Below are 26,178 nucleotides of genomic sequence, written 5' to 3'. Positions count from 1 at the left end.
CAAGAGGCCAGGAACAACCAGAGCTCCGCCAAAGCCTGCAGGTAATACAGCCACTCTAGGGAGGGCAGTAAAGAAGGGTGCCGTGGAGCTCGCTTTGGGGCAAATGTCTGAAGAGCTACCTGTGCTTTAACCGATTGACTTTCTCTTATATATTTTGGGGGCCCACTGCAGAAGACGACTTTGACTTGGCTGACGCCCTCGATGACCGGAATGATCTAGACGACGGCCGCAGGAAACCGAGCGCTGGGGGAGGGGGTGAGTCAGAGCTGGCCGCACACACCGGGCCGCACGGCAGCTCCCTGGCCAAAGCGTCGCTCGTTCACCGCGGCGACCCGCAGAGCCCCCCGGGCCCGGCTGAGCTGGGAGCACTTCGAGGCATAGGAGAGAACCCTAAATAGTAGTTCACAAACGTTTTGGTCCCTGGACTCCCAGAATCATCGGGGATTTCAAAGGCTTTTGTTTCTGTGTACATTTTGTGCACATTTCTGTGTTGAAGCAGAAGAGCTAGACTCACTCTGTTTCCAGATTCCGTTGTAATGGATTGTGATGGCTGAAGTGTATGAAGGAAATCTGGCCTCATATAATAGGCAGTTGGAAAAGGAGTATTTTAATTGACTTTTTAGATCATTGTTGTAGATATTCTTCGTTGTTAAGACACCCAGACCCGGCTGGTGGCGGGTTTTTACTGTTTCAGTGCAGGGCGGCATGTGAGACCGTATCAGTGAACTTTTCATACTTGATTCCATTAAACCCTCCAGCACTTGCTTGGACTTTCAATGGAATGTTTACCCATTCGTGGTTTTATATATTGTGCATTGGTCATTTGGAAATCCTGGTGTCCTGAGCTCTTTTGAAGTTCCAGATAGTGCCATGTCTCATTTGTTAACATCACCCCATCTCCTTAGATCAAGTCTTAAGTGTTGGGAGGCTGCTGAGCTCACAGAGGTGGATATAGGTTTTTTAAAAATTCTAAGTTGTGTTTGAAATCTTACCATCGGCAACAGACTCTGCCAGTGGTTTTCTTTGCAGTGACAGCCTCATTTCATTCATTTTCAGGAAAAAAATCTGCCAAATATTCAAGCTCTTTCCATTTCCTCACGTAGAACAGTAGAGTTGTGTACTCTGTGGTTAAGCCAGAATCCAGTTTTCTCTTTCCTTGTGTTGCTTTTCTGTTGCCTCATAATGAATGGTCACAAGCTTACCGAGTGAAGGCAGCACCCACTTACGGGCTCACAGTTTCCTTTGGTGAGTGAGGAGTTCGGGAACAGTGAATCTGGGACATCGTGACATCACGATGTCGGCCCGGCCTGGTCTTCTCCGAGCTGGCGTTCTCTTCCACATTCGTGTGGCGGTTGGCAGAGTGCATTTCCTTGCGGTTGTAGAACTGATGGAGAAAGACAGAGACCGGGGAGAGCTGGGAGTGGAAGACTAACTCCGTTGCTCCTGGTGTCTGAGCTCAGGAAGGCCTTCTTGAGTCAGGCACCGAGGATAATCTCCTTTATGATTCAGGCAAAGCCAAACTGATTTGGGACCTTAATTACATCCGCAACATCTCGTCACCTCTGGCACCTCATATAACCCAATCACAGGGGGGATAGTCACCTTGTTCATGGTCCCACTCAACGCTCTAAGTGTATTTCTCAAAATTTCTGAAAAATGTATTGTGGTATTGACATTCCTGTTTTGTTTTCTCCAGGTTTTTCAGACAAGGATCTTGAAGACATATTAGGCGGTGGTGAATACAAACCTGACAAAGGTGAGATTACAAAAACTGATTTGTCCGAACCCCTCAGTCTCATTACAAATGTGATTACGTGGTGACCAGATTAATTGAGCCTTTTTTCCTGAGCCTCTGGGATAGAAAAGGTCATTTCCAAGCATCCTGCTTACAACTCGGAGGGCTCACTTGGAATCATGTGGGCTGTGCAGCTCAAAGGACGGGGGCAGTTCATAAGCCAACTTGGAAAAGCCACGTGGTCCCCCTGGTGCTCCCAAGGCAAGGGGCCACGTGGCTAGCATGTCCATCCCAAGCCGGAGCCAGTGACTGGGATCCACTGCCGCCCCCAACCTGGGGCTCCTCTCACCATTGGCTTGGGAAGAGCAAAGCTCATCATGACAAACATTTTTTAGGAGACCCATAGGAAGTCTGACATCTTTTAAAATATCTTTTTAGTTTAAAATAGTTTAGAACACAGGGAGCCCGACTGGCCCACTCTGTAGAGTTGTGCCACTCTTGATCTCGGGGTTGTGAGTTCGAGCTCCACTTTGGGAATAGGGATTACTTAAAAAATATTAAAAAAAGGTTTAAAATTCACAAGAAGTCAGAAAAATTATGCAGGAGAATTTCTGTGTGCTCTTCACCCAGCGTCCCCCGAAGGTCGCTACTGAGCTTTTGTAACCGTAGTATGTTGTCAAAGCCAGGAAGCTGGCAGTGGTACCGGCTGTGATTAAGTCACATACAGACCCGATGCACGTGACATCAGCTTCTGCGTGTACCCGTGTGTGCGTGCACATGCATGCAGGTCTATGAAATTTCATCGTGGGTGTAGATTTCAGTGCCCACACCCAGTCAGGATGCTGAATATGGAGCTGTTTCATCACCACAAGGAAACCCCCTCATGCTAGCCCCTCTTAGTCATGCCTTCTCCCTCCCCCCAAAATCACCAAAGATTTAAACCTTTTATCCTAATACACATCAAGATCTGATCCTACACTGAAGAGAATTAGCCAGATTGGATGTGTCAAAATAAGTTATGATTGGAATTCGTGATCGTTACTTGTGGTGGCTGCCTGTTTTGATGGTATGTTGTGATTGTAACTTGTAGTTACGATGCTGAGTTGTTATGGTTGTGACCGGTGTGATGGCAACGTGTTGTGGCAGGTTGTGGTCGTGACTTACCGCGGTCATGTGTGAACGAGTTAGGAGTGTGTCCATTTGGGACCCTGCTATGCTCCCCATGGTCCTGGCGGTGGCATTAGCATTCTTTCAGGGACCGTGTGCCTTTCTTGTGGAACTATGTTCTCTTCCGAGTAAAGGATACTGTAGTCACATCTGTCCTTCAAAACACCTTTCCAGACAATGTCATCTTGAGTAAAAAGTTCTAAAAGCCACTAAATGAAACTCACAGGTGTCAGGAGAACATGGAACATTTAAAGGGCAAACCCAGCAAATTGGCCAATTACTCCTGGGTGACAAATGGTATTTCCAGATGGTGAGATGCGGGCAGCGGTAGCGAGTGGGATGGAAGGCTGGATGGCACGTCGGGGGCTTCCTTATTATCAGTACATGTTTTAGTAAGGAGGAAGTGTTGGGAAATTCTTTAATTAGGCTCATGTTTGAACTTCTCGTCGAAAGAATAATCAATTGTTAGCTTAAGTTATACCCTCCGTTGTTAAAAGCATCATTAAAAGAAAATAAAGGGGGTCCCAGCAGAAAATACAAGTGTGAGCCTGGTCACACATGGTCATGAGGAGCACACGATGAAATTCTCAGATATTCTCCTCTGTGCAGACATGCTAATGCCGTGCGTGCAGGTAAAACATCCTCTTTTAATACGCGATGATCATCAGCATAAAAAAACGATCCTCACTAATGTATTTTCCAACTTTGGGTCTTAGGCTCGTACACTAGACTCAACTATAGTTTTGGAGTTTGTTTTTGAAATAATGCATTATGTTATATAGGTTTTTTAATCAAGAAAATATTTCTGTCGGCCTTGCAGGAGCGCCCCATATTTTGCTTGTAGGTGATAGGGACAGTCTCTTATCAACAGGTCCCACCAGCCGCCTCCGTACCCTAGCATTTTCGCCCAGTGAGAAGCTTGAGGCCAATCCGTTTCAAGTCCTCTGTCTCCTCTGGGTCCACACCTCAGTGTCCCTAGTGACTTTCTGACGGTCCCAGCTCTCTGTCCCGTGTGGCCTCTGCAGTATTTGGCTTCGATGACCATCTGCCACTTCACATTCTTTTCTCCCTGCTCCTCCTGGCCCTCTCCTACTTTCTTGGTCTCATCCCCTTCTTCGTGCATGCTGTTGCCTGCTGGGAAGGTCTCCCCGGGCGTCCGGTTCCGTAGATCGTTGCCTCCCTCACCGGAAGTGATCGCCGTTAGAAGGAAAGATCTGCGTGTTGAGTGTGTTCGTGACTTAGTGGAATGGCGCCACTTTTCTACCCTTTAAGTGGGCAGGAGCAGGCAAGTAGTACGTGGTTGTCCACTAAACCGTGCGTGCGCAGGCGTCTGGGATTACCCCGTTCGTCAGCATTTATACGGACCTACAGGTGGGTGCGCACCTGCTCTCCGGCGGTGTGATCTGGCGCCCCAGGCTTGCTTTAGGCGTCCCTTTCCTGCTTCTCCGTGACCGGGAGAAACCTAACGTGTTTCTGCGATTTGCGTCCTTGCTCAATTCTGGTATCAGCCTGTACCTCTGTGAGGAACATCTTCACCGTTGAGAGCACAGCATTCATGTTGAAATCCTTTGGTCTTTCCTTATAGTTCCCAGTCAGAGCAGCCTTTGGTCGGCTCCTCTGTCCCTCCTCCCCCGTTCCTCCGGCAGCGACACCCGGTTGTCACAGCCCACATCCCGTCCGGGGCTTGCCCGCGCACCTATTCCATGTTTCCTTTCGTTCTTTTGCTTACATACGTTCAAGTTCACTCTTCGTGGTGGACAACTGTGTGGGTCATTACAGATGCACTTGGTCACGTGTCCACCACCCAAGTACCGTACAGAACCGTCCTGTCACCGTGAACGTTCTTCCGACTCCTCCTTCCTGGTACTCAGCCGCTCTCCCTTCTTCAGCCCTAATCTGTTTCCTATTAGTGTATCCACTAATCTGTTTACCTTCCGCGTAGTTTTGCCTTTTCCTTAATGTCCTGTAATTGGAATCGGGCGCATGTAGCCTTTGCGGACGGACTTCTTTCTCTTAGCGATGTGCATTGAAGATGACTCCGTGTCTTTTCATGGCTTGACAGTGTATTTCTTTTTAGCATTGAATCGTATTCTGTTGTCTGGATGGAGCACTTTTGGTTAGCTGTTTACCTGTTGAAGGACATCTTGGTTGCATCTGATTTTTGATGATTGTGCATAAAGCTGTTGTAAACATTTATAAACGCATATAGGGTTTTTTTCTTCATTTGTGTTTCCCTAATGAGAGGTGATGTTGAACGTCTTCTTCAGTGAAGTCTGTTGAGATTTTTTGCTCTTGTAAAAAACAAATCAGGGTTTTTGCTTTTACGAGTTCTTTATGTAATCTGGGTACAAGCCCTTTATCAGGTATATGATTCTGAAAATATCTTCTCCCTGTTCTATGGCTGTCTTTTCCTTTTGTTAATAGTATTGTTTGTTGAATGTTTATTTCTTTATAAAGGTCAGTTTATGAGTTTTTTCTTTTATGAATCATGTTCTCGTGTTTAAGAACAGTCAGGGTCATGGAGGTTTCTTCCCTATGTCCTCTAAAAGTATATAGTTTTAGCTTGTACATTTGGGTCTTTGCTGCTCTGTTTTGAATTAATGTGTATATGGTGTGAGATAGGGGTTCAGCTTTATTCTTTTGCATGTGGATACCCAGTTGTGACACCACTTGCTGATGACCTTATCCTTTCCCCACTGAACTTTCTTGGCTGCTTTGGTGAAAATCAGTTGACCATAAGGATAAGGTTTTGTTCCTGGAGTCAGCCAATACCACAGTGTCTCTTCTGGGCGTGTGCTCGGCGTCAGGGCACGCAAGGCTCTGTGGAGGGTTTATTAAGCCCCCTGTGGTTGTCTTACCTCTCCACCTCCTTTTTAAATCCCTGGCAAGGTAGGTGACTGGTGACTTGCTTGGGCCGAAGGAGCCACTGGCTCTCCCTGTTTTCCTCGCCACTGAGATCGCCACATTTAGCTGACTGTGCTCCAAGCCACACGCGTCCCTCTGGCAGCTGGAGGGCAGTTGCTGGCTTTTCTGGCCTGTCTGCCCCTCTGCCGTCAGACTAGCTGCTGGAAGACCTTGGGGGTGGGAGGCGGGGGTAAGAGCAACCCTGTGCGGAGGGCCACAGACTCCAGTTCTTCCCGACAGAACTAGATCTGTTTCCTGTCTTGGCTGCCTCTAATTGTCTTGGGTTATAGTTGCTTTTTGAGGAAAGGATTTGTTGACCTCCTCACTCAGTCATGCCAGAAGTCCTCTCCCCAGTATCGTTTGAATTTGGAATCTTCTCTTTGGTTCCCCTCGAGCCCAGGCTCACATCCCCTCCCATCTTGGGTTGTTACCTTAACCTCTTATCTGGCCTCCTGGCTCCAGAGAGAGCGCCCAGGAACACGGAACTGCTTTCATGTCAGTCCTCTGATAAAACTATTGTGTACTGATGAAAAGACAGGACAGTTAAAAAGCGAGCATAAGATTTGAACAGACACTTTATATAGAAGGAAATTATATGAAGATGTTCAAAGTCATTATTCATCGGGGAAAGACAAATCCACAATGAACTACCACAACACACCCACCGGAGTGGCTAAAATTAGAAAGACTGACAATACCAAATGTCGGTGCAGATGTGGGTTAACTTAAACTCTCCTGCAGTGTTGGTGGGAATGGAAAGCTTCTTAAAATACTGAACATAGACCTACCCAGTGACTCAGCAGTCTCACTTCTATTCCAGAGAAATGAGAGCTTCTGTTCAAAAAAAGACTTACAAAGAATATTCATAGCAGCTAGCTTTATTTATTTATTTATTTTTTAAAGATTTTATTTATTTATTTCACAGAGAGAGATCACAAGTAGGCAGAGAGGCAGGCAGAGAGAGAGATAGAGGAGGAAGCAGGTTCTCCGCTGAGCAGAGAGCCCGACGCGGGACTCGATCCCAGGACCCTGAGATCATGACCTGAGCCGAAGGCAGAGGCCTAACCCACTGAGCCACCCAGGTGCCCAGCAGCTGTATTTATAATAGCAAAACAAAAACAAAAAGCTGGGAGCAGCCCAAGTACCAGCAGCAGAATGAATAGACAAATTGTGATATATTTAATATTCACATGACAGAACAAATTACCAATATAAAAACATGGGTAAATGTCAAAAATGTTCCGCTAAGTGAAAGAAGTCAATGAAAAGAGAACACATACTATGGGCCCAATCATACGAAATTCTGATACTTGAAAAACTCATCTATAAAGTTAGAAATGAGATCCGTGGCTGCCGGGGTTGGGATGTGGACAGGGATCAACTGGGCAGGAACACAGGAGAACTTTCTGGGGTGGCGATGCTCTTGTACATTTTGGTGGAGGGATGTGTTTCGCATGGGTCTGCATCTGCCAAAACTTACCAAATGGTACACATAAGATTTGTGTGTTTTACCATACGTAAATTTTACCTTAAAAAAGGGCATCTTAAGCAAACGTGGAAACGGAGGTCATATATTACGTTTAGGGGTTGCGAGTACAGATGTCTGTGACTGCCTTTGAAATGCGACGTAGAAATAAGAGAAACTGATGAACGGATGGAGGGGTGGACAGACAGACAGGCAAATGCTATAGAATTTAGAGGGTGGGTAGGAGTGTTCACAGTCTGGCATGAGCAGCGTGTTCCTTTCTTCTGCAAACCCCAGACAGCTGCTTCTCTGTCTAAAATGCTGTTCTTCCTCCCTATGAATTCCTGCTCATTTTCTGGGGAGCGCTAAGCTCCCCATCCCTTAATAGATGGTCACCTCCATTCTGGAGGCTCCAGCACTCTGTGGTCGTCTGTAGCCTGGCCTGGGATAGCCCTCGGATGTGACAGCCCCATCCTTCCCTCATCCTCCTCGGACTCCTGTCATCATGCGTGCGCAGGCCAGCACGCACCGTGCTCAGTCACACACTTTCACTCCTGCTGCATTTGGCTTGTGTATCCCTCGCACCGCAGTGTTTGCGGAAATGAGGGGCCTGAAAGGGAGCAGACCCTCTCATGCATGCCTCCCTGTGAGGGGAAGAGGGACACACCTGATGGGATCGGCTGATGACCCTCTGGGCCACATTTGTGCTGGGGTCATGGCATGAAACGCTTAGTCCTGGACCCCAAAGGGCCCTCCGGTAAGTGCATTCTTAGAGGCCGTGAACTCTGTGGTCCAGTGTGTGAACCCAGCTTTCCCCCAGGGGAGCTGCAAGGGGTTTTCATGAGAGGGAAGAGGACGAACAGGAAGCCCTGGCCTTGATGGTGCTGGGGTGCTTGTCTACCCCTTCGAGAAGCCAGTGCTTTGCCAGATCTTCCTCTGGCTCCTTGCATCTGTTCTTAGTCCGGAAAGGATCTGGAGTGGAGGGTGAGGTGTCAGCACCCCCAGACCACCCACCCTGGTGTGTTGTCCAAAACCCCTTGATAAGCCGACCCCAGGAATCCACTGGGAGTGGGAGGGAGAGTGGGCTGGGGCCACTGGCTGGTGCTTGCTTGTGTCCAGGGTCACAGCATTTCCATTCTTGGGAGGGGGGTTCCTGAAAGATGGTCAGGGACAGCAGCTATGCAGTGGTGTGGCTGGAGGCTGAGCTTTCTCCTCTCGGAGGAAAAAGAAAAATCCTTTTCCTTCTTTATTTGCTTTTAACTTTTTACTTTTCATTTTGCATTTCTGCTGTCCGTCTTCTTAGAATGAAAGTAAATTTTTACGAAACCTGAACGTCCTAGTTGTGGCTGCTGGAAGAGGAAATGACTTACGAGAAACCTTAAATACTTGAATGTCCCCCGCCCCAGCACTTCTAGATAGAATGTCGCCAGTGTTCCGTGACTGTCAGGTGTGTCAGGCACTCAGTGTGAGCCCTGGGCTGTGCTGTTGTCCAAGAAGGGCAGATCCGTGCCCCACGTCCCTGCCTCCCTGCGTGGGCGCTGCTGCCTTCTGCGCTCGAGGGCGCTCTGGGTCTGGCACTTCTGCCCACGACAGGGCGTGTCTGGGACTTCCTCGCCGAGGTACTGCCGCCTCTTCCAGCATTCTCCGCAGGCACAGTGCCCATGATGGCTGTGGGAGCTCTTCTAGCTGGGGGCGGGGCGCCGCGCCGCGATGGGGGTGTATCAGCTTCTGGACGAAAGCAGACGGCGGCAGGAGATAGGCTGCACGGGGCTTCTAGTGCGAGAGGGCAGCTCTGGTCTCTGGTATATAACAGACTGAGCCTGGAAGGCAGGTGGGGACGCAAAACTTAGCATCCTTGAAAATGGAGATCCTGCCAGCGACCTGTGCAATAGCTTCTTGGAGCTGTCCCGCCAGTTGTGGGGAAAATGGGCTGGTGTATTAAGCATTTCTCATAAAGTTTATGAAAATACTCCTTTATCGTTTCACCATCTAGGGAGGATCACCAGGGATACTTAGGAGTATATGCTTGCAGTAATTTTTCTCTAGATAATATTACATTTGTAAATATTTTTATAAAAATGGGACCATGCTGCTTTTTTTAAAACCAGTTTTTATTCCGTAGGACCCTGAATATCTTTCTCAGTCATTAAAGAGTACTCTAAAATACTGTGTTAATGACTGCATGATATTATACCATAATTTATTTAATCAGTACCTGTTTTGAGAGGTCTCTCCCTGCGGCGGTTTACTGCTCTGATAAACCTCATCAGAGCCAAATACAGAAAACCGTCATTGTTTGTCAGCTAAGTTCCTGGAGGTTGACTTGCTGAGTCACAAGAAGTATAAAGTGTAAATGATGCGATTCTTCCAAGTGTACGGTCCCCTCCTGCCGCTGTTGGCTCCTGTCCTCCCCGTCCCCGAGTATCCTAGTTTTGTTATCTTTGTAAATTTCATCGCTGTACAATGCTATCCTGTTGGCGTCGGTGTTCCTTTGACTACAAGAGCTGTGAAACACTTTTTACCTTTAGTGCTTATTAGACCCTCTTCATATATCGTGTTGCATTGCCTGTTCGCATCTGTTGCCCAAATTTTTTTTTGTTCCTTTTACTGAAGTCTGCATCTTTTCTTGTCAACTTGTACAGTCCGTACATGGGACAGTCTTGCAGCTCCCGATCGTACAGATTGTGACGTTCAAGACTTGAGGTGAAAGAAAAGGGAGGTTGAACTTCTCAAAGCTGTCTGGAAATCTGATGTGAGCACATAGGCAGAGGACACCTTGGAGGGGCGTGCCCCTCTCCTTGGCAGTGGCCACATCCAGCACAGCAGACGGGACCACCGACAGGCCAACGAACGTGGTCAGACTCCGGGTCCTCACAAGCGACCTTGTTGCTGACCTGCCGATACACAGAAGACCCTGTGTCCTCCTCTCCGCTCGGTACTCCCTCCTCTGCTCGGTGCTCCCTCCTCTCTGCTCGGTGGCCCCTCCTCTGCCCTGGTGCTCTCTGATAGCACTGACTGTGCTTTTGAAAAAGCCAGTGCTGGTTTTTCTGTAAATAACCATTCCTACCCAATTGGGGACCCAATCCTCGCTAACTGGAGGATTCAGCACTAAGTGGGAACATAACAAACCTCATTTTCTACCCCCACCCCGACGCTTTAAAACACAGACTTCATTTTTCAGAGCAGTTTTAGGTTGGTTCACAGCAAAATTATGCTCCCTGCCCCCCCCCACCCACAGCCTCCCCTGGTCCCGACACCCGCCATGAGAGGGGCGCGTGTGTTGCAGTCCACGAATCTACACATCCCCAGGCTCCGACTGGCGAAGGAAGCGTCACAGTTCATTGCCTCCAACATCCAGAGCGGTTTCCCTTAAAAATCCTGGGCGCTGGGGATACACCCCTTCCCCTTCCATGAAAGAGCACTCTGCCCTGAGAAGGGAGAGCTCTAGCTACTGAATGTCCTAAAATGGCAACATTGCTCATTAGGGCGCTGCTGTGTGGGGAGGTAAGCACGTGTTGAGTTCTGTGCAGTTCTAGCATGCTCACGCATATAGACACATGTGACCACCACCAGGGCCCTGAGAAAAACCAGTTTAGTCACCGCAGGGCCCTTTCAGAGTCACACTGTCTCCTTCCCTCCCCTCCTCCACCCTAATCCCAGCCACCCACTGATCTGTCCTGGAGCCTTTCAGATTTCAAAATACTGGATCGGGGATGGCCAGCCTCCAGTTGCTTTTGTGCTCCTGCGTAGCTGTGTGCCTACCTGTTTGTGTACACAAACGGAAACATCTGGACGGGGAGAAAAGCGTGTGAAGCGCCAGGCCCAGGAGTCAAGTCGATTGAAATATCCACTGCAAAATCTCTCTGGGTGGTGGAGTTAAGAGTTGCTTTTCTGCTAGTCGTCGTCATCGTCTTTTTTTTTTTTTTTTTTTGAAGTTTCATAGAAGCATTTTTTGCAATGAGATAAAGAATCTGGACTTCCGGGCGCCTGGGTGGCTCAGTGGGTTAAAGCCTCTGCCTTCGGCTCAGGTCATGGTCCCAGTGTCCTGGGATCGAGCCCCACATCGGGCTCTCTGCTCAGCAGGGAACCTGCTTCCTCCTCTCTCTCTCTGCCTGCCTCTCTGCCTACTTGTGATCTCTGTCTGTCAAATAAATAAATAAAATCTTTAAAAAAAAAAAAAAGAATCTGGACTTCCTACAAGAGACGGTACGGACATGGGCTACGGGTAGTGCAAGCATCCAGAAGGAGGTTCGCCTGGCATGGGGCCAGTTCTGCCACCTGCTGGCAAGTCCTTCACCAGCGAGCCCGCCCCCTGCCCTGGAAGATGAGGATGCTAGGCGCACCTGCTTCACCGCGCCACAAAGTATCCCGTGTGTGAAGAGCTGGGCTAGAACACATGCTCGGGCACAGTCACTGTACCTGGCGGCCTGGGCTTTGCAGCTGGTAGGCATCAGGAAGCAGGTCTTGTAGAGTCAGGTAGAAGCCCACTGGGGATTTACTGGAAGGTGTCGGGGGGTGGGGCTGGGGGGTCACAGGCTCACGGCTTTTGTCCTTTTTCCAGGTGATGGGCGGTATGGCAGTGACGACTCAGAATCCGGTGGGTTTGTGTCCTGAGGAGACTTTGTGCTGGCAGCAGAGGGATACAGTGATTTAAAAGAATTAAGCATGAAAATTGAGGTCCCCAGGAAGGTGGTCCCACGGGAAGCCTGCTGGCTTGAGACCCCAGCTTCCCAAGGTGGAAATCCTTATGCAAAACGAGAAGCCCTTGGCAGATGCCTTAGTTAGAAGTGGCTTTGCCCTGTCACTCTGGCCTGGGGGGCGCAGGCGTTTGAATGAGCTTAGCTTGGTGGGGGGAGAAGAGCCTGGCGCTGGAGCTGATCTCGTGGGGCTGTCGGCCTGGTTCCACGTCTCTTCACACACAACCCCCCCTTTTGCCTAGGAGTGTCAGCCGAGGCCGGCACCATCGCGGGTGTGGCCAGTGCCCTAGCCATGGCCCTGATCGGCGCGGTCTCCAGCTACATCTCCTACCAGCAGAAGAAGTTCTGCTTCAGCATCCAGCGTAAGTGCAGCCACGCTGTGGCCTCCAAACCCAGCGGCCAAGGTCTTGCAAGGGAGGAGGGGCAGCAATGGGGGCACGATTCCGGTCCATTCCATCGCCTGCCCAAGACCGACTCCTGGGTGGGCTTTCTGCGGCGGACGGGCCAAGGCCGGGCTGCGGTGTTTCCGTGAGCAGCGCCCAGGGAACGTGGACGTGTGTCTTACACAGAGCAGAGAGAGCCTGGGGTCTCCGCCCGGCTTCAGGCCTCACCTGCTCATGCTGCCAGCCTCCTCGGCACAAGGCAGCAATCTGGGGGCTCCGAGGGCCAGCGCAGCGCCAGCGCAATGACGCGCTTTGAAGAGGCAGGGAGGCAAGGGGCCGAAGAGAGGGTGAGGTTTGCCTCCCTCCCTGCCTGCTTTCATTTTACACTGTTGCCGGGGCGTCTCAGTTGTAAGCCAAATAGTGACAGAGCCCCATCTGCCCAGCCGGTAGGGACCTGGCGAAGGGGAGCAGGAAGGGTACCCCCAGTCGTGTCACCAGCACAGCTTTGCTGTGCCACTGCTTGCTGATGGAGTGTCTCTGGGACTGGGAATTTTTAGTTCAAGTGAGAGGCCCTGGCTCAAGCATGATTTTCCTCTTTCCTGACGCTTAGGAGCATCTCATGTGAGGCTCCACCTCCCTGCCCTTTCTCTGGGTCTTGGCTTCTGCCCTAAAGTCTAACCTGGAGGCCAACAAATGAGCTTAGGCCCCAGAATGCTTGGATGTGGGTAATGCAGAAGTCTCCACCTCTTCGTTCCTCTGGCGATTATATTTGCTTTCTTAGTCTTGGACAACGTTCTTGACCAGGGCCACCATGTACAGTTACACAGGCTATGTGCAGCAGTACTCCAGGGGCACCATTCATATTTCAGTGCACAACCTGCACAACTGTTCATGGTCACCCTGCTCGAGATCCTGTTTGACCCACTGTGGACCCACAAGCCTTACTGTAGACTGGTGTGAATAGGAAGGTGTCAAAAAGAGGTAGGGAACTGGAAGGTGGATTGTCCTTAGAGTTCTCTCTTGCCCAGTTCAAAAGCAAAGAAAAGGAGTGGCTTATGACAGAATCTATTCTGTCAGAGTTCTGGAGGCCGGAAGTCCAAGATCAAGGTATCGGCAGTGTTCGTGCCTTCTGGAGGCTGTAGGGGAGGATCCTTCCTTGCCGCCTTCAGCTCCAGGTATCCCTTGGCTTGTGGCCACACCACTCCAGTCTTTGCCTCCATAGGGCCTTTTCCTGTGTCTGTGTGTCTGCTCCTCTTCGAAGGCCACTTGTCATCGCAGGCAGGGTCCACCCTAGATCCAGGATCATCTCCTCTCAAGATCCTTTAATCACACTTGCAAAGACCATTTCCAAATAAGGTCACGTCTATAGGTGGTGGGGGCGGAGGACATGGCCACGCCTCTGAGGAGCACCATTCCTGACAGGGAGATGCGCCTGATCCGCACTTATTAAAGCCGGGCAGGAGGGCTCATTTGCCGGGGCACAGGGGTTGCAGCCGTGAGGAAGCATATTCGGAGACAGAGTTACGGTACGAACAGCTTCCCAGCCACTGCCGAGCGCTGGATGTGGTGTCCCGCCCTGAGACCCCCGCCTCAGCGCCAGGGGCCAGGTTCAAGGGCACCCTGACTTTATCGACAAGGAAACAGAGGCTTAGAGGACTGTTGAAAGAATTGAGTTGAGATCCACAGGGGAGCCAGAGGCAGGGACAGGGACAGGGAGGGCCGAGCAGTGAAGAGACCCTGGGTTGGGGGAGGAAAGTGAGGAGAAAATACCTCATTTTCACACTTGTTTTCTAAAACAGGTGTGAGGCTTTGCAAATCGGGTTAGCAGGCAAAGCCAAAGAAAACATGAGACCGTGAAGGCCTTGGCATATGGTGTTAAATGATTTATGTGACATTTGAGGGAGAATAAACCAAAAAGGGGTCATTGAGGACAGCTGCAAGCCGTGAGCGCGTCTGTGCGAGGATGTCTTTCTGAGGGCAGCCTGGAGGTGGTGGCCAGCCTGCTGGTGGGGGAGGCACAGCCGGGGGAGGCAGGTGTGCTTGGGTGGCTCCTGAGGGCTCCCCCTCGGCAGCCTCCCTCAGTCTGAGTGGGGGCCTCACCACCCATTTCTTTGGTCCCCAAACCCCCTCAGCCTCTGGAATCTCACTGTCCGTCTGTCCACCTCCTAGTCCCCCACTTTCCCCTCTGTCAAAGATGTCCTTGTCATTGCTGAATCTATGCTGTCCTGAGTCCCTTCCCTGGACACACTTGTGCAAGCATTGTCCTCACAGAAGGGAGCCGAGTATGGAGTATCCCCCGAATTTGACAAAGACCTCCCTTCCGTATCTGCTTCTGCACTATCAGCGCTCTTCACAATTTGTTAGGTGTCTCCGCTCCTGTCTCAGAGTCCTCCCACATGAGTGAGGTCCCCCTCGCAGGGCTGGTGTCCCCTGCACAGGTCTGCTCTGGGGCCACACCTCTCCGTCAGTGCGGCCATGGCCTCTGCCTGTCCGGGGCTGGGTCTCCCCATCCTCTATCGTGATGGTTCCATCAGTCTCCAGCCTGCCCCGCTGTCCCCATCCTCCTCTGTTTGGGGCAGCCAGAAGAGCGGCTCTGCCCGGACTGCCCATGTTCCCCACTGCCCTCCAGGTCCTGGGCCTGATGCTGAGCTCGGCCATTCAAAGCCCTTCCTGGTTTGGCTCCAACCCCACCAGCAGCCCCTGTTCGCAGAAGCCACTCCCTGAGTGTGTCCTGCTCCCTCTGCTGTCCCTCCTCTCACCCAGCTGGTCTCATCCTTGGGCCAAGAGCACCCTCGCAGGAGGTCTTCTTGCCCTCCCAGCCTGTGAACTGTGGACACCCCTGCTGCGCGCTGCCACAGCGCCCTCCGCCGACCGGGCCTGGGGCCCTTGGGGCCGAACGAGGACACGCTGCCTTGTGTGGCAGCTTCATGGGTGGGGGAGGGAGGAGGCCAGGAGTGCGACATCCACAGATGTGTCCCTGGCACCCAGGCCGGGTGGGAATTAGGAGGAGCCCCATGGGTGTTTGTGGAGCAACTAGGCCCTGAGAAGCTGGGATTGGGACTTGCCATTCCTACCCTTTCTGCCAAGCCTCTGCCCAGAGTGGCCACGGCCAGCCCCGCATGGAGGTGGCCTGTGTGCTGGGAAGCCCCAGGGAGATGGCGCGTGGTTACTGAGGGGGGCTGTCCCCCTTGCTTCCAGCCTTTACTGCCACCAGAGGGGCCCAGGCTTTGGGGACCCTCTGCTTTCCATCTCTGCCCTCAGCGATACAGTGTGATGGGGCCTGTGCATCTCGCAGAAGGCCCTTGTGGTCTGTTGCCAGGGTCCTAAGCTTTGTGTCTTGCCTTCAGACGCAGCAGAAGGTCAAGGTAACGACGCGCTTCCACTTACTTTCCTCTTTTGCTTTGGCCACAGTACGTCATTGTCATCGTGGACCCTCCCTGCCCGCTACTCCTGCGCCTCCTCCCCACCCTCCTCCCTGCCCCTGGCGCTCACCCACTTGGCTGTGACCCCGATGGTTTGTAGCTTGCCCTGCTGTGTGTGGGAGGAGGCCGGCCGCCAGGCCTTCTGTCTCTGGGCCCAGCGGGGCTGCGGCTGGGGGTTCCTATCTGGGAGGCAGATGCCTGCTGGCAGCCGTCACGGAGGAGCAGGTAGAAGCCTTCCCGCAGGCAGGGCGGCCGTGGTACAGTGATCTGGAGGCTCGGGTGCATCTCCCAGCCGCCGGCGCTCAGGCAGGAGCAGCTTCCGCTGGCTCCCTCGCCTGCCTCAGTCCACAGGAATATAGCCCGGGATGGCTGAGGGACTCAGTCTGTGCCTAGTGCTCAGTCATTTGGTTGGTGAGAACCATGGCCCGATTTGCCCACAGGCCCAGGGCTCTGATAAGGCTTGCAGCCCTCTGCTTATCCAGGGCTAGGATGTGGACTCCGGACAACCCCCCAAGTAGCAGCAGGCTGGGTCTGCTCTGGATCCCAAGTGCTCGCTGACCTGAGTGCCGGCATGCAGAGGATGCTTTGAGGGTCCCCGAGCACCTCTGGGAAGTCAGTGGGGAGAAGGCCCATACAGCGGCCCGGAGCAGCTCCCTGCGGTCTGGGCCCTCCCACACATGGGGGTGCGGGTGGCACTTCTTCCCGGCAGCTGGAGGAGCCGGTGGCCCGAGGGTGCGGGTGTCGTTGGGAAGCCCCCGCCCTGGCTGGCGGGATGCTTGGCTGGCATCTCCGCCTGGAGCCCCGGCCGGCTGTCTGCCCCTCTGCAGCTGCATCTGTCCGTCCCTCGTGCGGCGCCTGGCTCCCTCTCCGCCTCGCTGGACCCCAGGCTGGCATGCACACCCGTGGGCGGTGCTGAGCCCGCTGCCGGGCCCCCGGGCTCCCATGTGGTGGCACCTGCCCAAGGGGGATGTGGGTCAGGGGCCTTTGCTGGGCGTCCTCTCTGAGAACTGTGACAAGAACCCCGGGGCTTGGCCGGGGGCCCCTCAGTTCTGTGTCAGCCGCCAGCTCTGCTCTTTGCCCTTTGCAGAGGGTCTGAATGCGGACTACGTGAAGGGAGAGAACCTGGAAGCCGTTGTGTGTGAGGAACCCCAAGGTGAGGCCTCACGGGCCCTTCTTGCCGCAGGGCTGCTGGCCAGAGGCATCTGTCGATTGAGTTTACGGCCAGAACGGGCGGCTGCTGGGGCCCAGGCGTCACTGCACTGTCCCCAGGAGGAGCAGATTCGTTTCACGACATGGGCCAGGGACGCTGGTGGTGGGTCGGGCGCTTTCGTGCACTGTGGGGCCCCCGTGCCCTGTCGGAGCTGTGGGTAACCTGGAAATGAGGCCTGTGGCTTTCTGTTTGGAAGGCTGCCTGCGGCCCAGAGGGGTGGCCTTCAACGAAGAGCCTCTCATCTGCCCTCTAAGTGCAGGGTGGCCGAGGGTGTTGTCACTGGGGCCAAAAGCAGCAGCGGGGTCGGGCCCGTGGCTTTGTCGCGGGGGCAAATGTTGTTGCTTAGGACGGGGATCGCGGTGCCACCCTGCACGGGCTCCGTGGCCCTGGAGGGGACCAGATGGAAGCAAGCCACAGTGGCTTTTGCTAGAGTCGTTTCGAAGGCCCTGAGGCACCGCTGTGTGAGCGCCCGCCACTGGCCGGTGCGCCTCGCGAGGAGTGCGCCTACTTTACCCACGAGGACATGGGCTGAACTCTTCCCGGGGCTTGTCTGCCTTCCTCCTGCTCTCCCAGGCCCAGGGTCACCCTGACTGGGGACAGGGTGGCCTCTGGAGGGGAGGTTGGCCCGGAGGGGCCAAGCTGCCTCAGCCCCTGGACAGGACAGACAGCCTCCTGTGCACTGGGGAGCATGGGGAGGGCTCCCCCCCCCCCCCCGGGCCCCCCCCCCGGGGGGATGTCTCCCCCCCCAACGGAAGTCTCCCCCCACCACAGAGCACTCCCTCCCCATCAGAGGTCTCCCCCTCTGACAGAGGACTCCGCCGCCCCCCCAGCCCCGCCACGGAGGTCTCTCCCCCTCCCCATGGAGGACTCCCCTGCCCCAGAGGACTCCCCCCTGATGGAGGACCCCTGCCCCAGAGGTCTCCCCGCTGACGGAGGTCTTCTCTCCCCAGTGAAATACTTGACGCTACAGACGCAGGCTGCCGAGCCGCCGCCCTCCGATGCACCCCGGATCTGAGGGCCACTGCTCGCGACCAGCTCCTCGTTTCACCGTGACCTGCGGCTGCCCTGCTGCTTCTCTGACGTCATTGCTTCTCCTTCTAACTCCAGATGAGCTCGCGGGTGTGTGTGTGCAGCGTGTGTGTGTCGCATCTGAGACCCGGCTCCGGCGGAAAGCCGGCACCAGCCTCAGAGCCGCTGGGCCACCGCACCCCCAAAGCCGGCCTGGCCCGGCCTGCGTGAGCTGGGGCTGCGGCGCCGAGACGGCGGGGGCACGCGGACTCTGATGCGCCCGGGATGGGAGTTTGAACCCAGGGTCGTGTGGGTCCTGGCAGGGACGTCAGCTAGCGCCTGGTTCGCTTGCCGCCCCTGCGAGGAGCGAATGAGTGAGCGTCAGGTCAACATGCACACACACACACGCACACACACACGCACACCACCGGGTTTTGCACTGCCGGCCTTCCGGAGAGCTGGTGCACGCGGTGGTTTTCCGTTATTGAAGTGCATGCATTGATAGTCCCGTCCTGAGAGCCTAGGAACCTTCTGGACGAGTAGGAGGCTGTGACTCTGGGGCCCGATTCCTCTGACTCCATAGGGGCCTGGGTGTGGCCTCCTGGCTGCCGTGATTAGCTTTTAGGAATGTGTGTCCCCCTTCCACCCTGTACATGTGCCTCTTTTGGTAGCAGAAGCTACAGACGTAAAGAATAGGTGGCAGAGCCAGAAGCACGCGTGTGTTTTACTTAAACCTGTATTGGAGGTGGGACGGGGGATGGGGAAGGGGACGTTTGCTGGGTTTGTGAAACACGCCTGGCTCCGTGTGTCTAGAAGGCTGACTGCCTGTCGTGTTCAGATACAAAGCCCTTGGGCTGCCACAGTCCCTGTGGTAAACACCAGAACCCAGGGACTGGCCCCTCACCTGGCCCGGAGCTGTCTGATTTGGGCTAGCCGCCTGGAACGTTCTGTCTGGCCCACGTGTGGTCCTGTCCCTGGGTGCTCTGCTGTCTGAGACTGAGCCAAAGTCTAGAGCCACTGTCTACCGATGACCAGTTTGCGGGGCCCAGAAGCACTTCCTGAAGCAGAAGTCAGCAGGAAGACAGGGTCCCACTGACTCGACCCCACGTCCCCTCTGCGTGGCACCCGGGCTGGGCGTCCTCTAAGCTGGGACGAGGCAAGTCAGGCTTCCGAAGGGAACGGTCGGAACTGGAGCATAGCCCGCAGGCTGGAAACTCGTGTTTGCGGCGCTTTGAGGAACCTAGTCGTGCGGTGGGGGGATGGGGGGCGTCCCCGGCTGCCCTTGAGCTCCTTCCCGCTGGCGCCGCCCGGATGGGTCCCTTCCCCGGCGGGGGGCTCGGCCCACGCAGGCCAGGATCATGTGTCCGCCGCGCCGGTGTGGGGCACTGACGAGAGCCCTCTGCGAGTTGCCAGCTTGGCCAGGCTGGTCCCTGTCACCAAGGACAGCGAGGACTGATGGCCCCAGCCCTGGCTGGTGCCGGCCGCGCTGGAGGGTGGTTGCAGCCATGGACCGTTGCCACCCAGTGTCCTTGGTAACAGGAGCTGGGGGAGGGTCAGGGCAGCCTCGGCAGCTCCTGGGGTGCAGTTGGCCTGCCCCCCAAGGTCCCCGGGGCATCTCAAAGGAGGAAAGACAAGGCCACACTCGTGGGTGGCGAATGACTTCTCCCTGCCACGGGCAAGTTAGAGGAGGCCCAGTCACGGTGGCAGCCAGGCTGAGGAGTGACGTGGCCCGTGCGACGCTCGGCATGGCCAGGTGCGGCACGGTGGTGGCTAGAACTATGGAGCTAGGAGCCCTGAGGTGGGTCGTGCCCCCCGCCCCCCAGCTGTCCCCTCGAGCTTGACAGGGCGGCTCCCGTGGTGGGGGGACCCCGAGCTCCTGCAGCTCTGATGTACTTCTCAGTGGTGGCGATCTAAGAGAACCCTCGGCTCTGGAGACCGCAGCCCAGCAGCCGGACCTCCTAGTGACGGGACAGGCCAGGGAGGTCCCTCCGCCACCTGTTCGCAGAGCGCTGGTGCCGGGGCTGGCGGGCAGGGACGCCTGCAGAAGCCTAGGCTCTTGTACCTGCGTCTGCCTGGCTACCGGGCCTGTCCGGGACGATAGGGAAGGTAGAGCGAACCAGAAGGGCCAGTTGAGAATCTCTGGTCTACAGCCACTCCCCTGGGGGGCGGCAGGGGTGGGGGGCACCCTCCTGGAGTGGGACCCAGAGAACAGTGCCAGGCCCTCCCATTGGGCTCCTGACTGGGGAGTGCTCTGCCCCTTGTCTGAGGAAGAAGTGTTGACTGATCTCAGAAGCCCTGTACTTTTTCTGTGCTTGTGTTTAAATGTGAATTGTGAACTGTCTCGTGTTTGCATTAAAGGAAATGGAACCTAACAGATCATTGTATTCTGATGGCGTGAAGGGACTTCCTTTGTCAAGTGACAGCTCGTTTTTTTCCTTAAGGTACCTGTGGTCCACCTTCCTCCCCACTCCCCCCACCTCCCACCCCCGCCCGAGGTGTTTCTCCAGAAGGTTAGAGTTCCTGAAGGTTAGAGTTCCTGCGTTTCTTCTGTTGATGAAAGGCTGGGCTCGATGTCAGGGCCCCTCCCCGGAGCTGCCGGGGGATGAGCAGAGGTCTGGGGGTCACCCGAGAGGGCAGAGGCAGGCCTTACACTCCTGATTCCACAGCCCGCTGCTCCTTCATCAAAGAAGTCCAGTATTTAGGGCGGCTTCGGGTTGTGTGGAGTCTTTTGGGTCAAGCACGCCATCGGTCGTGCAGCTGCGCAGAGTGGCCCGTCTGGGGACAAGCGCGCCCTTGTCATCCCCTTACCGCTTGGCTTGCAAACCGAGAGCACCTCCAGACCGCTGGGGGTGAGCAGGATGCAGTGGGCGTGGGGATTTCCCCATTGAGGTAGGTGGCCCAGACACAGTAAAGAAGTTCTTCGTGGCTAGCCAGGGGCTACGCGGTGGCCCTCCCGGCCTTGCCACTTGGGTGTCGCTGCTGGGGCCCACAGCTGCAGTGACCTTTGCGTGGAGGGGGACAGGGACGCAAGGCCAGCATTTCTTCTGTAGACTTGGGGTGGGGACTCCAGGGCTTCTCTAAAGTCTGTCCCCTTCCAGCTCTAGGACTCAAGGTCTGGACAGAGCCCCGCGCCTCTGTGGAGCTGCTGCTGACTCCAGTGGCTCCGGCCCTTCCCCCATCAGCATTTTCTTAAGCTTAAGACTGAGGAGCATTTTGGATTTTAAAATCCGAGTACTTACCCCCATCATTTTGGTCAAGACACTGAAGACCTGGTTTCTGGCGTTCAGGATTTAGTAAATGAGTTAAATCTTGTAAAGACACTTTATGTGTATTAACTATGCTTGGCACATAAAATAACAGGTATGGAGGGTTTAGTCATCTTCCCCAAGGGAAAAATTAGAAAAACTTAAAGAAATAAGACCATGGAGCAAACATATTATTTTAATTACAGATCGAAATACAGTGTATCAGATGGGGCAAATACAATACTGTACCGGTTTTTAAAAATCGGAGCCATGAATGTTTTACATTCTAGTACACTTAAATAAAAGAACTGCTTAGGTAACAACGGTGCACTTCAAGTTGTGTTAGAGACGGTTGTGTGCCAGGCACACACACAGGAAAGGGGCTGTTGTGCTGCTTGCCGATGGGGCGGGCATGGCTGGGGCTGACCGGGGTGGGGGGCCCCCCCGTGGGCAGAGTGGGTGGTAGCACAGGCCCCTGGGGCCCCGCCACCCCCTCCCCACCCCGTCCACGCCGGCCCGGTGAGGGGGAGCAAGCCAGGGAGCACGGTGGTGTGTCACGGAACAGCAGGGGAGCGGACAGGGGTCTCCGAGACAGGAGAATCCTTGCCGCCGCCGCTAAGAGGGGAGGGCGGGCTCGCTCGGGTGTGGACAGCAGCAGTGAGGGACGGCAGGGGTGAGGCGCGGCAGCCAGGGAGCAGCGGACGGACGGCCCTGGGACGGCCCCGCGGAGGCCCAGTGCGGGGTCCCGCCAGCCCCGGGCGGGGGTGGGGGCTGGGAACCGCTGCTGCCGCCGCCACCGGCCTGGAGCGGCCTGGGGAGGCAAGCACCTGTGTCGGGGGGGCGGCGGGACCCCGCTGGTCCAGCGACCCTATTCCAACCCCGCTGCAGGTGTACGGCAGGAAGTTGGCTCGAGCCTTGTTTGACAAGGTCTCACCCAGTCAAGCAGAAGCCGCCTCAGGTGACTAGTCTAAACATAAAAAAGGACATAGGAAAATAAAGGCATGTTTCTCTGTTTTAAAAATACCTTCTATGTACACAACAGTAACGGGTGCAGAAGGCCCTGGGCGCGACGAGGGCCGGAGGCCTGGCAACGGCGCTGCACCCGACGCCACAGTCAGGCCCAGAGGCCCGTGGAGCCCGTGCGAAGGGCCGAAAGCAGCCCCATGGCCAGCGCGGTCTGTAAGGGACCGGGGGGTTCTGAAAATGAAGGGCTTACCTCAGAAAGAAACGGGGGACCCCTTACCCCTACACCTCGCGCCCACCCCCGGAGCCGCGGCGAGTTGGCCGTCGCAGCAGAGCACGGAGCGGAGGGAAATGGTTCACGAAACAAAGCACTTGATGACAGTGGGCGTGGTCACCTAACCACACAAACGGTCGCGGCGGGGAGTGCCATCCAGACTGGGAAGACATCGGGCCTCATCCTAAAAGACAAGATCACAAGCTACCATCCCGTGCCTGAGCCGCCGAGCGGGAGGTCCTGGCCGGCCGGAGTGCCCACGAGTGCTGGCCTTGGGCGCCCCTCAGACGGAGGTGTGGACGGGGGTGACCGAGTGGGACGGCGAGGAGCCCCGCTCCGATGAGGACGAGGCGCGCGTGGCCAACTCCCGCTGCAGGTCCTCCACGCGCTTCTGCAGCTCCGCCTTGATGGCCAGCAGCTCCTTGAGATTCTGGTGGACGGGCATCTGGGGACAGAGAGACGGTGGCGGTCAGGGGCCCTTCTTGGCCCCTACTCGGCACCTGCTCTCCCTCAGCTAGCAAGCCCAGAGATCCAAGGCCCCACTTCTCCCTCCTGAGGCTCCTGGGCTGGCGTGAGGCACACCAGGAAGGAATGTCACCATGTCGGGGGCTCTCCTTGCCTTGCCCTCTTGCCTCCCCTTGTCCCCAAGCCAGTCTGCACAAAGCAGCTATAGGCCTGGGTTCTGAGCCTCAGCCAGGCTATGTGATGCCTACCCAGCAGCCTCCAGTGGCTTCTTTCTGCCGTCCTGACCTTGGCCTCAAAACCCTATGGTCTGACCCCAGCCAGCCTCTACTCCCCTCTCCCCAGGTCCTGCCTCTTTGCCAGTCCTGCATTCTAGAATCTTCTAGGATTTGATAGATGCCAGGCCTGCGCTGTCCCTTCTGGCTGTAGCACTTTCCCCCCAACCCTTTGCTTCCTCCCTCAAAACTCTGAGCTCCTGCATCAGGGCTGCCAATGGCGATCAGCCCTACTAGAGGGAGGGAGAGAGGCTGGGCAGGAGAGAGACAGACGGGACACGCCGACGGGGGAGTGAAAAGAGGCAGATGAAAGAACGGGGGGGGGGGGGTTGGTAACCAGCAAAGAACAAGCTCCTGACTTCGTCAAGCCACAGGAAGAAGGGGAGGCACCACGATGTGAGTCTGATGCCAGCGGCGGCCCCAAACAAGGGAAACTTACCTTATTTGCTACTAATCCCAGAGGCCACCATTAGGTGAGGTCTTGGGGACTATCTGTATTATTTTCTTGTTCTCAGGATCACTTTCTTCCAAGTGAATCAGACGAGGGAACCTTCTGCAGCAGCGGCCCTGGAGAGGGGCAGCCCATGTAGGGGAGTGCCCGGGGCCTGAGATGCCCATCGGACATCTCCGGGCAGCCTTTCCTCCGAGGCCACTTATATAAATCCAAGGCCTGCTTGTTTGAGGAAATGCCCCTGGCTAGCTAGGTGCCTCGGCCAGTGGGTCCCATGTCCGCCACAAGACAAAAGGGCCCCAAAGGAAACAAGAATGCTGCTCGGCCCTCCTTCCACCCGGCAGACAGTCTAGCCCCCTCCTCCTCAGACCAAAGGGGCCAAATGGGCTAGTCCTCTGCCTTTCCTCCCCCCCAGTCCTGCGCAACTAGTGCTGCTGGAGGGAGCCGCCCTACACACCATGTGGCAGCCCAGCCTACCCACCTTTCTGGCCTCCAGTGCCCCCAAGGCCCAGCCTGCTCCCCCGTGGGCCCCGGTGCTGGCCACACTCGGGACAAGACATGGGTGGCCCACAGCCCACCTTCCAGTTCTCCCTTCTGTAGAGCACGGCGCAGGAAGAGCTCCTGTGCCACAAGGTCTCAGCATGGAGCCACTGCCGGAGAGGGGACGTGACCCCCGACCCTTCCATGAGTGCAGGCCAGGCAGTGAGAACGGGCCAAGCCACGGCTCCCGTGTCCTACAGAGGTCCGTGTGGACAGCACCCAGAGGCCTGCCAGAGATCTCGACTTAGAGCAGCGAGGTCCGCGGCTCCTGCTCCTGTCAAGGTCATTGCCGCAGGCGAGAGGACGGGCTGGCTGGCCTTCAGGGGCCCGCAGTCCGTGAGCGCGGGGAGCTCACGCTGCAGGAGGAAGAGCTCGGGCCCAGGGGACGCCCTTGGCTTCCCTGCTAAAGTTTCAGAAATCCCACCTGCCATCTGTCCTCTGTGTCACCCAGAATACTATTTGCTAACTCTGATTTAAATAAAGTGACTTTCATACACTCTACCCCAGAGCCTGTCTTCCTCGTTGCTATGACACACGAAACCGAACCGCCCGGGGAGAAAAAGCGAGGAGGTGCTGGCGAGCAGATGCTGGCTTGCATTCCTGAGTCAAAGGGACTCCAGTGACGAGAAATAAGGGCTTAAGGGTCCCCTGGGGCTGGCATTCTGAAGCAACTGAGGTCAGGAAGGATTGTGTTCTGGAAGTGGCCCGGAAAAGGGCAGTCTAGGCCTGTTCTCGCACTTCTGTGGCGGTGAGTCACCGCAGAAGCTGCTGACGGGACTGGCGACACCCGGCTCCCTGAGGTCTCTCACATGTGGTCCTCGTTTGGGGAATGAGCCCATCTAATGTAACAGGTAGTTGTTAGTCCAGGGGAAAACCCCTAGCACAGTACAGAGTGTGAGAGAGAAGGAGAAATCAGCTGTCGCCACAGCCTGATGAAGGTAAACCGGAGCTTGGATGAGGGGACAGTGGGGACAGACAGCTGGAGCCATCGGGCGGCCCTGGGAGGCCAGCCGTGGGCACAGTGGGCTGTTGTACGAGCAACTTCAGCCGCGTGACCAGGGAATGGTGAGTCGCCGGGGGATGGGTCACTCGGAGGAGGGAAAGGGACAGGATGTGGGGACCATGCTTGTGAGTCGCGGACCCGCGGCGCTAACAGGATGGACGCCCATCAGCGGAACGTTTGGAGCTCGGTAGGGACGGCTCACTGCCCACAAACGCAGAAACCTGTATTGCCCAAAGACGTTGCCTTCTGTGTACGCTTAGCTCCCACGGGGAACAGAACAGAGACTACGCCCCTCCCGCTTCAGCTGGTCCTCAACCAAGAAAACATTTTCCAACTCTTAGAAGTTGGCACTAAACCAAGAATCCATTTGGAGGCTAGAAATGTGCTCTGGCCACGTTGGCCATGAGGTCCCCTGCGCGCTGCCCGGTGCCGTCACCGCCTCGGCAGCAGCCAACGGCCCCTCCCCCGTGAGAAGTGGGCCTGGCGCGCGGGACAGGGCGGGCCTCGCCACGGTGCGGGGAGGCAGGTTTCCGGCTGGGCAGGGCTGCCCAGAGGCGGCTCTCGGGGCGCCAGCCGCCGGCGCGGTGCGAAGCTGAGGCAGCGGAAGCGTTTCCAGACTCGGGGGCCGGCAGCCCCGTGTGGGGACGTGGAGGCCCCCAGAGCGGGAGGAAGAGCGGGGAGCGCGAGGCCCGGGGCCGGCCCCTGCTGCGACGGAAAGACGAGCGCGGCCGCGCGGGCCCCGCTCGCGGAGCTCTGGGAACCCGTCCTGAGGGGTCGGAGGGGGCAGAGCGGACTCCGAGGCTCCGAGGGGAAGACAGGGCTTTGCCAGCTGCAGTTTCGCGGACGGACACACGGCAGGAAAGAGGGAAGAGGAGGCAAGAGACGAGCAGGGGAGAGGCGGGACGGGCAGCCGGCGGCTCGCCTGGCCGGAACCGGGGCTGAGCCGACAGTGACGGAGGCGCCCGTCAGGGAGG

The 26,178-nt window shown here is 55.7% G+C and overlaps 2 protein-coding genes across 5 annotated transcripts in view; one reads left to right on the top strand and one right to left on the bottom strand.

The window, feature by feature from the left end:
• The window catches only part of LOC111139190 (CD99 molecule like 2), an 88,966-nt gene extending 70,270 nt beyond the window's left edge, over window positions 1-18,696 (top strand). The window contains exons 4-9 of one of the 2 annotated variants that reach the window (XM_022491381.1): window positions 172-255; window positions 1,697-1,756; window positions 11,833-11,868; window positions 12,211-12,330; window positions 16,861-16,926; window positions 17,934-18,696. In XM_022491381.1, coding sequence (XP_022347089.1) covers window positions 172-255; window positions 1,697-1,756; window positions 11,833-11,868; window positions 12,211-12,330; window positions 16,861-16,926; window positions 17,934-17,998 — 431 coding nt within the window. In that variant the 3' untranslated portion in view covers window positions 17,999-18,696. The remainder of the gene's footprint in view (window positions 1-171; window positions 256-1,696; window positions 1,757-11,832; window positions 11,869-12,210; window positions 12,331-16,860; window positions 16,927-17,933) is intronic. The other variant, XM_022491382.1, reaches the window with a different exon arrangement.
• Window positions 18,697-21,416: 2,720 nt separating this feature from the next.
• Window positions 21,417-26,178, bottom strand: part of LOC111139116 (myotubularin related protein 1) — a 57,297-nt gene continuing 52,535 nt past the window's right edge. For all 3 annotated transcript variants that reach the window (XM_022491268.1, XM_022491267.1, XM_022491266.1), the window contains one exon: window positions 21,417-22,918. In XM_022491268.1, coding sequence (XP_022346976.1) covers window positions 22,757-22,918 — 162 coding nt within the window. In that variant the 3' untranslated portion in view covers window positions 21,417-22,756. The remainder of the gene's footprint in view (window positions 22,919-26,178) is intronic.

Source organism: Enhydra lutris, unplaced genomic scaffold (assembly GCF_002288905.1).
Source record: "Enhydra lutris kenyoni isolate GAN:26980312 unplaced genomic scaffold, ASM228890v2 scaffoldscaffold96, whole genome shotgun sequence".
NCBI lineage: Eukaryota > Metazoa > Chordata > Mammalia > Carnivora > Mustelidae > Enhydra > Enhydra lutris.
This window is presented reverse-complemented; position numbering and strand designations above follow the sequence as displayed.